The 13,731-nt window shown below is 44.6% G+C and overlaps 1 protein-coding gene across 3 annotated transcripts in view; it reads left to right on the plus strand.

The window, feature by feature from the left end:
• Positions 1 to 13,731, plus strand: part of fgd1 (FYVE, RhoGEF and PH domain containing 1) — a 146,448-nt gene that overhangs the window by 111,499 nt on the left and 21,218 nt on the right. For all 3 annotated transcript variants that reach the window (XM_071373310.1, XM_071373311.1, XM_071373313.1), the window contains 7 exons: positions 173 to 319; positions 675 to 767; positions 1,024 to 1,103; positions 7,127 to 7,157; positions 8,208 to 8,309; positions 8,816 to 8,944; positions 11,127 to 11,285. In XM_071373310.1, coding sequence (XP_071229411.1) covers positions 173 to 319; positions 675 to 767; positions 1,024 to 1,103; positions 7,127 to 7,157; positions 8,208 to 8,309; positions 8,816 to 8,944; positions 11,127 to 11,285 — 741 coding nt within the window. The remainder of the gene's footprint in view (positions 1 to 172; positions 320 to 674; positions 768 to 1,023; positions 1,104 to 7,126; positions 7,158 to 8,207; positions 8,310 to 8,815; positions 8,945 to 11,126; positions 11,286 to 13,731) is intronic.

The following is a 13,731-nucleotide window of genomic DNA, read 5'->3' on the forward strand; positions in this document are numbered from 1 at the left end:
ATCTCATTGTTAATTAGTGGTGCGTTTCGTTTCTCCTCTTATAGCACGTTGTGGTTCAATGTGACTGACTCGACTCGTTCCTTTAGCTCCTAGTGGAGTAGAAGGCCTCGACAATGTTACTTCATCCAGTCCCTCAATGTACTGTATGTTCAATGTCTCTGAACGATTACAGGAGCGTATGCGTAAGCTGCTGAAGGTGTATGAGTTGCTGGGAGGAGAGGAGGACATCGTTAACCCTACTAACGAACTCATCAAGGAGGGACACATCCTCAAACTGTCGGCCAAGAACGGCACCTCACAGGACAGATACCTCATCCTGGTGAGTGACACACACAGACACACACACACACACACACACACACACGCACGCGCACGCGCATACACACGCACACACGCACGCACGCGCACACACACACACACACACACACACACACACACACACACACACACACACACACACACACACACACACACACACACACACACACACACACACACACACACAGAGGAGGATGCTCCTACTGTGAATCTGCTTGGAATCCACTGTGGAGTCCACTGGGTAAAATGTTGTTGTTATTTACAGTGTATCAACATCTCTTTCTTTCTTTCTTTCTTTCTTTCTTTCTTTCTTTCTTTCTTTCTTTCTCTCTCTCTCTCTCTTTATCTTTCTGCAGTTCAATGATAGGTTATTGTACTGCGTCCCTAAACTGAGGCTGATTGGTCAGAAGTTTGGGGTGAGAGCCAGGATCAACGTGGATGGGATGGAGGTTAGTTCTTTAGTATATACGCTACTGTTACCACTTTAATGCCAATCTGAAGTTGCACCCTATTCCCTGCATAGTGCACTAGGCTCTGGACAAAAGTGGTGCACTACATAGGGAATAGAGTGCATGCTAAGGCTCTTCCAACACAGGAGGAATGCTACAGCACCATGTTTGATAGTGCTCTGTAATAACTGCCTGCTGTATGAAGCTGTGGTCAGCTGAGTGATGTCCTGTGAGTTTCCTTCTTTTCTTCTTACAGCTGAAGGAGAGCAGCAGTGTTAACGTGCCCAGGACCTTCCTGGTGTCTGGAAAACAACGATCACTAGAACTACAGGCCAGGTGAGGGGAGACGGAATATTTATTTATATGTTTTACTCCAGGACTAACCCCAGCATAATCTGTAACCCCAGTATAATCTGTAACCCTATAGCCTATAACCCCAGCATAATCTGTAACCCCAGCATATTCTGTAACCCTATAGCCTATAACCCCAGCATAATCTGTAACCCCAGCATATTCTGTAACCCTATAGCCTATAACCCCAGCATAATCTGTAACCCCAGCATAATCTGTAACCCCATCATAATCTGTAACCCCAGCATAATCTGTAACCCCATCATAATCTGTAACCCCAGCATAACCCCTACCACATAGCCTATAACCCCAGCATAATCTGTAACCCCAGCATAATCTGTAACCCCAGCATAACCCCTACCACATAGCCTATAACCCCAGCATAATCTGTAACCCCAGCATAATCTGTAACCCCAGCATAACCCGTACTCCATAGTTTATAACCCTAGCGTAATCTACTACCCCCATCATAATACCACTACCCCATCATAATACCACTACCTCCTATCCTCTTATCCCAGAATAACCCCTACCCCCATCATAGTACCCCTACCCCCATCATAATACCACTACCCCATCATAATACCACTACCTCCTATCCTCTTATCCCAGAATAACCCCTACCCCCATCATAGTACCCCTACCCCCATCATAATACCACTACCCCATCATAATACCACTACCTCCTATCCTCTTATCCCAGAATAACCCCTACCCCCATCATAGTACCCCTACCCCCATCATAATACCACTACCCCATCATAATACCACTACCTCCTATCCTCTTATCCCAGAATAACCCCTACCCCCATCATAATACCACTACCCCATCATAATACCACTACCTCCTATCCTCTTATCCCAGAATAACCCCTACCCCCATCATAGTACCCCTACCCCCATCATAATACCACTACCTCCTATCCTCTTATCCCAGAATAACCCCTACCCCCATCATAGTACCACTACCCCATCATAATACCACTACCCCATCATAATACCACTACCTCCTATCCTCTTATCCCAGAATAACCCCTACCCCCATCATAGTACCACTACCCCCATCATAGTACCACCACCCCCATCATAATACCACTACCCCATCATAATACCACTACCTCCTATCCTCTTATCCCAGAATAACCCCTACCCCCATCATAGTACCCCTACCCCCATCATAATACCACTACCTCCTATCCTCTTATCCCAGAATAACCCCTACCCCCATCATAGTACCACTACCCCCATCATAATACCACTACCCCATCATAATACCACTACCTCCTATCCTCTTATCCCAGAATAACCCCTACCCCCATCATAGTACCACTACCCCTATCATCTTATTATCCCAGAATAACCTCTAGCCTCTAGTATCTAATCCCAGCATAACCCCTACCCTCTAGTATCTAATCCCAGCATAACCCCTACCCTCTAGTATCTAATCCCAGCATAACCCCTACCCTCATCATAATACCACTACCCCCTATCTTCTTATCCCAGAATAACCTCTAGCCTATAATCCCAGCATAACCCCTAACCCCTTTCCTTAGCCACTAACCCCAGGCTACTACCTACCCCCTAGTCTCTAATCCCAGCATAACCCCTACCCCCTAGTCTCTAATCCCAGCATAACCACTACCCCCTAGTCTCTAATCCCAGCATAAACCCTAACACCCTAGCCCAGGGATCATCCGCGGGCCTATTTTTTCGTGAGCGGATGATCACGGGCCAGGAACATAATTACAAATTATTTGTAGCCCAAACAGATATAATATTTGACTAAACAAAATAATTTTAAACCTTACTTACATTTGGATATGATCACGTGTCTCTCTGTTATGCGTGGGAATTCCAGGGAACAGATGTCCAACAATTAAAAAAAATATATATATATATACAGTGGGGAGAACAAGTATTTGATACACTGCCGATTTTGCAGGTTTTCCTACTTACAAAGCATGTAGAGGTCTGTAATTTTTATAATAGGTACACTTCAACTGTGAGAGACGGAATCTAAAACAAAAATCCTGAAAATCACATTGTATGATTTTTAAGTAATTAATTAGCATTTTATTGCATGACATAAGTATTTGAACACCTACCAACCAGTAAGAATTCCGGCTCTCACAGACCTGTTAGTTTTTCTTTAAGAAGCCCTCCTGTTCTCCACTCATTACCTGTATTAACTGCACCTGTTTGAACTCGTTACCTGTATAAAAGACACCTGTCAAAACACATTCAATCAAACAGACTCCAACCTCTCCACAATGGCCAAGACCAGAGAGCTGTGTAAGGACATCAGTGATAAAATTGTAGACCTGCACAAGGCTGGGATGGGCTACAGGACAATAGGCAAGCAGCTTGGTGAGAAGGCAACAACTGTTGGCGCAATTATTAGAAAATGGAAAAAGTTCAAGATGACGGTCAATCACCCTCGGTCTGGGGATCCATGCAAGATCTCACCTCGTGGGGCATCAATGATCATGAGGAAGGTGAGGTATCAGCCCAGAACTACACGGCAGGACCTGGTCAATGACCTGAAGAGAGCTGGGACCATAGTCTCAAAGAAAACCATTAGTAACACACTACGCCGTCATGGATTAAAATCCTGCAGCGCACGCAAGTTCCTCCTGCTCAAGCCAGCGCATGTCCAGGCCCGTCTGAACTTTGCCAATGACCATCTGGATGATCCAGAGGAGGAATGGGAGAAGGTCATGTGGTCTGATGAGACAAAAATATAGCTTTTTGGTCTAAACTCCACTCGCCGTGTTTGGAGGAAGAAGAAGGATGAGTACGACCCCAAGAACACCATCCCAACCGTGAAGCATGGAGGTGGAAACATCATTCTTTGGGGATGCTTTTCTGCAAAGGGGACAGGACGACTGCACCGTATTGAGGGGAGGATGGATGGGGCCATGTATCGCGAGATCTTGGCCAACAACCTCCTTCCCTCAGTAAGAGCATTGAAGATGGGTCGTGGCTGGGTCTTCCAGCATGACAACGACCCGAAACACACAGCCAGGGCAACTAAGGAGTGGCTCCGTAAGAAGCATCTCAAGGTCCTGGAGTGGCCTAGCCAGTCTCCAGACCTGAACCCAATAGAAAATCTTTGGAGGGAGCTGAAAGTCCGTATTGCCCAGCGACAGACCCAAAACCTGAAGGATCTGGAGAAGGTCTGTATGGAGGCTGTGTGTTTCGGGTCGTTGTCATGCTGGAAGATCCAGCCACGACCCATCTTCAATGCTCTTACTGAGGGAAGGAGGTTTTTGGCCAAGATCTCGCGATACATGGCCCCATCCATCCTCCCCTCAATACGGTGCAGTCGTCCTGTCCCCTTTGCAGAAAAGCATCCCCAAAGAATTATGTTTCCACCTCCATGCTTCACGGTTGGGAGGGTGTTCTTGGGGTTGTACTCAACCTTCTTCTTCCTCCAAACACGGCGAGTGGAGTTTAGACCAAAAAGCTCTATTTTTGTCTCATCAGACCACATGACCTTCTCCCATTCCTCCTCTGGATCATCCAGATGGTCATTGGCAAACTTCAGACGGGCCTGGACATGCGCTGGCTTGAGCAGGGGGACCTTGCGTGCGCTGCAGGATTTCAATCCATGACAGCGTAGTGTGTTACTAATGGTTTTCTTTGAGACTGTGGTCCCAGCTCTCTTCATGTCATTGACCAGGTCCTGCCGTGTAGTTCTGGGCTGATCCCTCACCTTCCTTATGATCATTGATGCCCCACGAGGTGAGATCTTGCATGGAGCCCCAGACCGAGGGTGATTGACCGTCATCTTGAACATCTTCCATTTTCTAATAATTGCGCCAACAGTTGTTGCCTTCTCACCAAGCTGCTTGCCTATTGTCCTGTAGCCCATCCCAGCCTTGTGCAGGTCTACAATTTTATCCCTGATGTCCTTACACAGCTCTCTGGTCTTGGCCATTGTGGAGAGATTGGAGTCTGTTTGATTGAGTGTGTGTACAGGTGTCTTTTATACAGGTAACAAGTTCAAACAGGTGCAGTTAATACAGGTAATGAGTGGAGAACAGGAGGGCTTCTAAAAGAAAAACTAACAGGTCTGTGAGAGCCGGAATTCTTACTGGTTGGTAGGTGATCAAATACTTATGTCACGCAATAAAATGCAAATTAATTACTTAAAAATCATACAATGTGATTTTCTGGATTTTTGTTTTAGATTCCGTCTCTCACAGTTGAAGTGTACCTATGATAAAAATTACAGACCTCTACATGCTTTGTAAGTAGGAAAACCTTCAAAATCGGCAGTGTATCAAATACTTGTTCTCCCCACTGTATATATAGTGTATGTATGTATAGTGTATATATAGTGTATGTATGGTATGTGTATATATAGTGTACGTATAGTGTATATATACTGTATATATAGTGTGTATATCAGCTATCACTACCAGTCAACAGTTTTAGAACACCTACTCATTCAAGGGTTTTTCTTTATTTTTACTATTTTCTACATTGTAGAATAATAGTGAAGACATCAAAACCATGAAATAACACATATGGAATCATGTAGTAACCAAAAAAGTGTTAAACAAATTAAAATTATTTTTAGATTTTAGATTCTTCAAAGTAGCCACCCTTTGCCTTGATGACAGCTTTGCACACTCTTGGCATTCTCTCAACCAGTTTAATGAGGAATGCTTTTCCAACCGACTTGAAGGAGTTCCCACATGCTGAGCATGTCATTGTCCTGTTGAAATACAAATTATTGTCCCACTAAGCGCAAACCAGATGGGATGGCGTATCGCTGCAGAATGCTGTGGTAGCAATGCTGGTTAAGTGTGCCTTGAATTCTAAGTAAATCACTGACAGTGTCACCAGCAAAGCACCCCCACACCATCTCACCTTCTCCTCCATGCTTCACGGTAGGAACCACACATGCGGAGATCATCCGTTCACCCACTATGCATCCCACAAAGACACGGCGGTTGGAACCAAAAAATCAAAAAATTTGGACTCATCAGACCAAAGGACAGATTTCCACCGGTCTAATGTCCATTGCTCGTGTTTCTTGGCCTAAGCAAGTCTCGTCTTATTATTGGTGTCCTTTAGTAGTAGTTTCTTTGCAGCAATTCGACCATGAAGGCCTGATTCACGCAGTCTCCTCTGAACAGTTGATGTTGAGATGTGTCTCTTACTCTGTGAAGCATTTATTTGGGCTGCAATCTGAGGTGCAGTTAACTTTAATGAACTTATCCTCTGCAGCAGAGGTAACTCTGGGTCTTTCATTCCTGTGGCGGTCCTCATGAGAGCCAGTTTCATCATAGCGCTTGATGCTTTTTGTGACAGCACTTGAAGAAACTTTCAAAGTTCTTGAAGTTTTCCAGATTGACTGACTTTCATGTCTTAATGTAATGATGGACTGTTGTTTTTGCTCTTTGCTGTTCTTGGACTTGGTCTTTTTCCAAATAGGGCTATCTTCTGTATACTACCCCTACCTTGTCACAACACAACCGATTGGCTCAAACGCATTAAGAAGGATATAAATTCCACAAATTAACTTTGAACAAGGCACACCTGTTAATTGAAATGCATTCCAGGTGACTACCTCATGAAGCTGGTTGAGAGAATGCCAAGAGTGTGCAAAGCTGTCATCAAGGCAAAGGGTGGCTATTTGAAGAATCTCAAATATAAAATATATTTAGATTTGTTTAACACTTGTTTTGGTTACTACATGATTCCATATGTGTTATTTCATAGTTCTGATGTCTTCACTATTACTCTACAATGTAGAAAACAGTAAAAAATAAAGAAAACCCTAGGTGTGTCCAAAATTTTGACTGGTACTGTATATTTGAAAGGATTTTCTTTTACAATTCCGTACAAAACTAAATAAAAACAATTAACATGCTTTTGAGTAGTTTAAAACCATTTCTAACTCGGCTTCTAGCAACTGACACACTTCTCAAAGAATACTTGGCTCAAATGTAGGTGTTTAAGCTCAATACCTAATACGTTGTTGTTGTCCTGTGTAGGACTGAAGAAGAGAAGAAGGACTGGATCCAGGTAAATACTTCTGTATCTCACCTTAGACTATCTCACTTTAGATTATCTCACCTTAGATTATCTCAGTTTAGATTATCTCAGTTTAGATTATCTCAGTTTAGACTATCTCAGTTTAGACTATCTCAGTTTAGACTATCTCAGTTTAGACTATCTCAGTTTAGACTATCTCACCTTAGACTATCTCAGTTTAGACTATCTCAGTTTAGACTATCTCAGTTTAGACTATCTCAGTTTAGACTATCTCAGTTTAGACTATCTCAGTTTAGACTATCTCGGCTCTCGCTATCTCGGCTCCCGCTATCTCAGCTCCCGCTATCTCAGCTCCCGCTATCTCAGCTCCCGCTATTTCAGCTCCCGCTATCTCAGCTCCCGCTATTTCAGCTCCCGCTATCTCAGCTCCCGCTATCTCAGCTCCCGCTATTTCAGCTCCCGCTATCTCAGCTCCCGCTATTTCAGCTCCCGCTATCTCAGCTCCCGCTATCTCAGCTCCCGCTATTTCAGCTCCCGCTATCTCAGCTCCCGCTATTTCAGCTCCCGCTATCTCAGCTCCCGCTATCTCAGCTCCCGCTATCTCAGCTCCCGCTATATCAGCTCCCGCTATATCAGCTCCCGCTATCTCAGCTCCCGCTATCTCAGCTCCCGCTATCTCAGCTCCCACTATTTCAGCTCCCGCTATCTCAGCTCCCACTATTTCAGCTCCCACTATTTCAGCTTCCACTCTCCACATAACAACTCTGTATTCATCCATATTAATGAGCATGTCTCCTTCACTTCCTTACCTTGGTTTTATCTGGTGTGAACGGCGATGGTGTGGCGAAGGGAGATTTTGTGTTTATGTGGTTTGGTCCTGGGCTGTGTGTGTGTGTGTGTGTGTGTGTGTGTGTGTGTGTGTGTGTGTGTGTGTGTGTGTGTGTGTGTGTGTGTGTGTGTGTGTGTGTGTGTGTGTGTGTGTGTGTGTGTGTGTGTGTGTGTGTGTGTGTCACCAGATAAAACGTCAATCCAGCAGAGACGTTGTAATTTAACATGTCGTCTGTTCCTCCTCTCTCTCAGGCTATCCAGGCCACCATTCAGAGACATGAACAAACGGTAGCCACGTTCCACCATCTCAACTGCTCTCTCCGAGATGAGGACTACACTCCTCCCAACTCACCTGTAAGATACAACGCAACCCCTAGCCCCTATCCCCTAGCATCTTACACCTAGCCACTATCCCCTAGCATCTAACCCCAGCATAACCCTTAACCCCTAGCATCTAACCCCAGCATAACCCTTAACCCCTAACATCTAACACCATCTCTCCTTCTCTCACTCATTCCCTCTCTCTCACACACTTCTCGCCTTCTCTCACTCATTCCCTCTCTCTCACACTTCTCGCCTTCTCTCACTCATTCCCTCTCTCTCACACATCTCTCCTTCTCTCACTCATTCCCTCTCTCTCACACATCTCTCCTTCTCTCACTCATTCCCTCTCTCTCACACATCTCTCCTTCCCTCACTCATTCCCTCTCTCTCACACATCTCTCCTTCTCTCACTCACTCCCTCTCTCTCACACATCTCTCCTTCTCTCACTCACTCCCTCTCTCTCACACATCTCTCCTTCCCTCACTCACTCACTCCCTCTCTGTCTGTCTCTCTTCCGATCTACTTTCTCTCTCAGAATTGTTCCGAGCTGGGGAAGCGTGCTCCCACTCCGATCCGGGAGAAGGAGGTGACTCTGTGTATGAAGTGCCAGGAGCCGTTCAACTCCATCACCAAGAGACGTCACCACTGCAAAGCCTGTGGACACGTACGTTTCCAATCAAAGTCATGATGTTATGTACACGTGACCTGATTATGTCAGTCAGTCGCTCTACTCCTCAATTTTAAAAACTCTTGATTGAAAAAAGTATTCATATATATATATAAAATTAAGATGAACATTTTGATCACTATTGAGTGAGAGTTTGGGGTTTTGAGCTGTACCTTGACTCTCATTGGTTGAAATGTTGTCCCCTCCCCTCCACCCCAACAAGTGAACTACTTCCATGTCCCCAGTCCTAGTCTGTCTGTTACTCCTTCCATGTCCCCAGTCCTAGTCTGTCTGTTTACTCCTTCCATGTCCCCAGTCCTAGTCTGTCTGTTTACTCCTTCCATGTCCCCAGTCCTAGTCTGTCTGTTACTCCTTCCATGTCCCCAGTCCTAGTCTGTCTGTTTACTCCTTCCATGTCCCCAGTCCTAGTCTCTCTGTTTACTCCTTCCATGTCTCCAGTCCTAGTCTGTCTGTTACTCCTTCCATGTCTCCAGTCCAAGTCTGTCTGTTTACTCCTTCCATGTCCCCAGTCCTAGTCTGTCTGTTTACTCCTTCCATGTCTCTAGTCCTAGTCTGTTACTCCTTCCATGTCTCCATTCCTAGTCTGTCTGTTACTCCTTCCATGTCCCCAGTCCTAGTCTGTCTGTTACTCCTTCCATGTCTCCATTCCTAGTCTGTCTGTTTACTCCTTCCATGTCCCCAGTCCTAGTCTGTCTGTTACTCCTTCCATGTCCCCAGTCCTAGTCTGTTACTCCTTCCATGTCTCTAGTCCTAGTCTGTCTGTTTACTCCTTCCATGTCCCCAGTCCTAGTCTGTCTGTTTACTCCTTCCATGTCTCCAGTCCTAGTCTGTCTGTTACTCCTTCCATGTCCCCAGTCCTAGTCTGTCTGTTTACTCCTTCCATGTCTCCAGTCCTAGTCTCTCTGTTTACTCCTTCCATGTCCCCAGTCCTAGTCTGTTACTCCTTCCATGTCTCCATTCCTAGTCTGTCTGTTTACTCCTTCCATGTCCCCAGTCCTAGTCTGTTACTCCTTCCATGTCTCCATTCCTAGTCTGTCTGTTTACTCCTTCCATGTCCCCAGTCCTAGTCTGTCTGTTTACTCCTTCCATGTCCCCAGTCCTAGTCTGTCTGTTACTCCTTCCATGTCCCCAGTCCTAGTCTCTCTGTTTACTACGCCCATGTCCCCAGTCCTAGTCTGTCTGTTACTCCTTCCATGTCCCCATTCCTAGTCTCTCTGTTTACTCCTTCCATGTCTCTAGTCCTAGTCTGTCTGTTTACTCCTTCCATGTCTCCAGTCCTAGTCTCTCTGTTTACTCCTTCCATGTCCCCAGTCCTAGTCTGTTACTCCTTCCATGTCTCTAGTCCTAGTCTGTCTGGTTACTCCTTCCATGTCTCCATTCCTAGTCTCTCTGTTACTCCTTCCATGTCCCCAGTCCTAGTCTGTCTGTTACTCCTTCCATGTCCCAGTCCTAGTCTGTCTGTTACTCCTTCTATGTCCCCAGTCCTAGTCTGTCTGTTTACTCCTTCCATGTCCCCAGTCCTAGTCTGTCTGTTACTCCTTCCATGTCTCCAGTCCTAGTCTCTCTGTTTACTACGCCCATGTCTCCAGTCCTAGTCTCTCTGTTTACTCCTTCCATGTCTCCAGTCCTAGTCTGTCTGTTACTCCTTCCATGTCTCCAGTCCTAGTCTCTCTGTTTACTACGCCCATGTCTCCAGTCCTAGTCTGTCTGTTACTCCTTCCATGTCTCCATCCTAGTCTGTCTGTTACTCCTTCCATGTCTCTAGTCTGTCTGTTACTCCTTCCATGTCTCTAGTCCTAGTCTCTCTGTTTACTCCTTCCATGTCTCCAGTCCTAGTCTCTCTGTTTACTCCTTCCATGTCTCTAGTCCAAGTCTCTCTGTTTACTACGCCCGTGTCCCCAGTAAACTGCTGAGAAAGTAGGGTTGTCTTGCTCAATACTCTATAAAGTAAAAAGTATGGTCAAATCAAGAGTTTTTTTTATTGAGTAAATTGTTCCTATTTATTCTGATATTGAAGAGGATGCACCTAGTTTTCCATCAATGGCCTGTCGTCAGTGAACTGCTTCTTGTCTCCTACACCTGAGCTCTCTGTGTATCCCAGGTGTACTGCATGTTAACAGCATTATGGAGGTGTACCTCCTCTCTCTGTGTATCCCAGGTGGTGTGTGGAAAGTGTTCAGAGTTCAGGGCCCGTCTGCTCTACGACAACAACAGGGCTAGCAGGGTGTGTATCGACTGCTACACCACCCTAGTGGGGGTTCCCCCCTCCCCCGCCAGCCTGACCTGCAGCATAAACAGACGGCGGTCAATACTAGAGGTACATAACAGGATCCTGACTGCCATAGAAAAAGGGATACTTCCTAATTTGATCTACTTCCCCAGGGTCAGACCATGTTCATGTATCTTTGTCCAGTATGAAGAAAGTTAGAGGGAGTTTTGCGACCCAATGCTAACTAGCGACCCAATGCTAACTAGCGACCCAATGCTAACTAGCGACCCAATTCTAACTAGCGACCCAATGCTAACTAGCGACCCAATGCTAACTAGCGACCCAATGCTAACTAGCGACCCAATGCTAACTAGCGACCCAATGCTAACTAGCGATCCAATTCTAACTAGCGACCCAATGCTAACTAGCGACCCAATGCTAACTAGCGTTAGTACAAAGACTGTAAGTCGATGGGATCAGCTAGCAGGTGATAATAGATAGATAAGACCTGAGGTTAAATACATATCTATACATCAGATACTTAAATGGCGGCGGAGAAGAAGGCAGACGTTTTACTTGCCCCCAACCAATTGTGTTTTTCATTCGTTTATTTGCGTTGTTTGTAACTTATTTTTTTTAACTTATTTTGTACATAATGTTGCCGCTACCGTCTCATATGACCGAAAATAACTTCTGGACATCAGGACTACGATTATTCACCACGGACTGGCAGAATCCTTTTTCCTTTAACCTCTTATGGCTGAGATCGGCTAAGATTCCGTTAACGGGATCGATTTGACAACAGCCAGTGAAAGTGCAGGGCGCCAAATTCAAACAACAGAAATCTCATAATTAAAATTCCTCAAACATACAAGTATTTCACACCATTTTAAAGATACACTTCTTGTTAATCCCACCACAGGGTCCGATTTCAAAAAGGCTTTACAGCGAAAGCACACCAAACGATTATGTTAGGTTAGTACCTAGTCACAGAAAAATACAGCCATTTTTCCAGCCAAAGAGAGGAGTCACAAAAATCAGAAATAGAGATAAAATTAATCACTAAGCTTTGATGATCTTCATCAGATGACACTCATAGGACTTCATGTTACACAATACATGTATGTTTTGTTCTATAAAGTGCATATTTATATCCTAACATCTCAGTTTACATTGGCGCGTTACGTTCAGTAATGTTTTGCTTCTTAAACATCCGTTGATTTTGTAGAGAGCCACATCAATTTACAGAAATAGTCATCATAAACTTTAATATAAGATACAAGTGTTATGCACAGAATTAGAGATATACTTCTCCTTAATGCAACCGCTGTGTCAGATTTTTAAAAAACTTTACGGAAAAAGCAAACCATGCAATAATCTGAGTACGGCGCTCAGACGACAAAACCATGTTGGAGTCAGCAGAAGTCAGAAATTGCGTTATAAATATTCACTTACCTTTGATGATCTTCATCAGAATGCACTCCCAGGAATCCCAGTTCCACAAATGTTTGATTTGTTCGATAAAGTACATAATTTATGTCCAAATACTTCCTTTTTGTTCGCACATTTAGCCCAGTAATCCAAATTCATGAGGCGCGAGCAGACGAAAAGTCCAAAAGTTCCGTTACAGTTCGTAGAAACATGTCAAACGATGTATAGAATCAATCTTTAGGATGTTTTTATCATAAATCTTCAATAATGTTTCAACCGGAGAATTCCTTTGTCTTCAGAAATGCAATGGAACGCAAGCTAACTCTCACGTGAACACGCGTGGTCAGCTCATGGTACTCTGCCAGACCCCTGACTCAAAGAGCCCTCATTCCCCCCTCCTTCACAGTAGAAGCATCAAACAAGGTTCTAAAGACTGTTGACATCTAGTGGAAGCCTTGGGAAGTGCAATATGACCAAATAGCTTGATGAAAAGAGTCACTTCTATTAATAATTTTTCTGTTGATGTTGTGCAGAATTGTAACCACCAATTACAATGACGGAGTTTTGCCTGTTGTATAGTTTTGCCTGCTGTATATTCGATAGGCGATGAGTTGAAAAACTACAAATTTCAGATTTCCAACTTCCTGGTTGGATTTTTTCTCAGGTTTTTGCCTGCCATATGAGTTCTGTTATACTCACAGACATCATTCAAACAGTTTTAGAAACTTCAGAGTGTTTTCTATCCAAATATACTAAGGATATGCCTATCTTAGCTTCTGGGACTGAGTAGCAGGCAGTTTACTCTGGGCACCTTATTCATCCAAGCTACTCAATACTGCCCCCAGCCATAAGAAGTTAATGAGTCTGACGAGGCCGACGCAAACGATATACTACTTTCTCAGGAACAGGGCCAGATCCCTGTGATTTGCGTGAAGAGGAGGCTGAGAAAAAGGGGCCAGAGGGCGGGCTGCCTTCTGAGAATTCGTAGGCGATCGAATAAACTCCCACTTCCTTCCATTCTGCTAGCAAACGTGCAATCTATGGAGAATAAGATCGATGACCCAGACGCAAGATTAACTGCTAACGGGACATTCAAAACTGTAATATTTTATGCTTCACCGAG

Source organism: Salvelinus alpinus, chromosome 28 (assembly GCF_045679555.1).
Source record: "Salvelinus alpinus chromosome 28, SLU_Salpinus.1, whole genome shotgun sequence".
In the NCBI taxonomy this organism is placed as follows: Eukaryota; Metazoa; Chordata; class Actinopteri; order Salmoniformes; family Salmonidae; genus Salvelinus; species Salvelinus alpinus.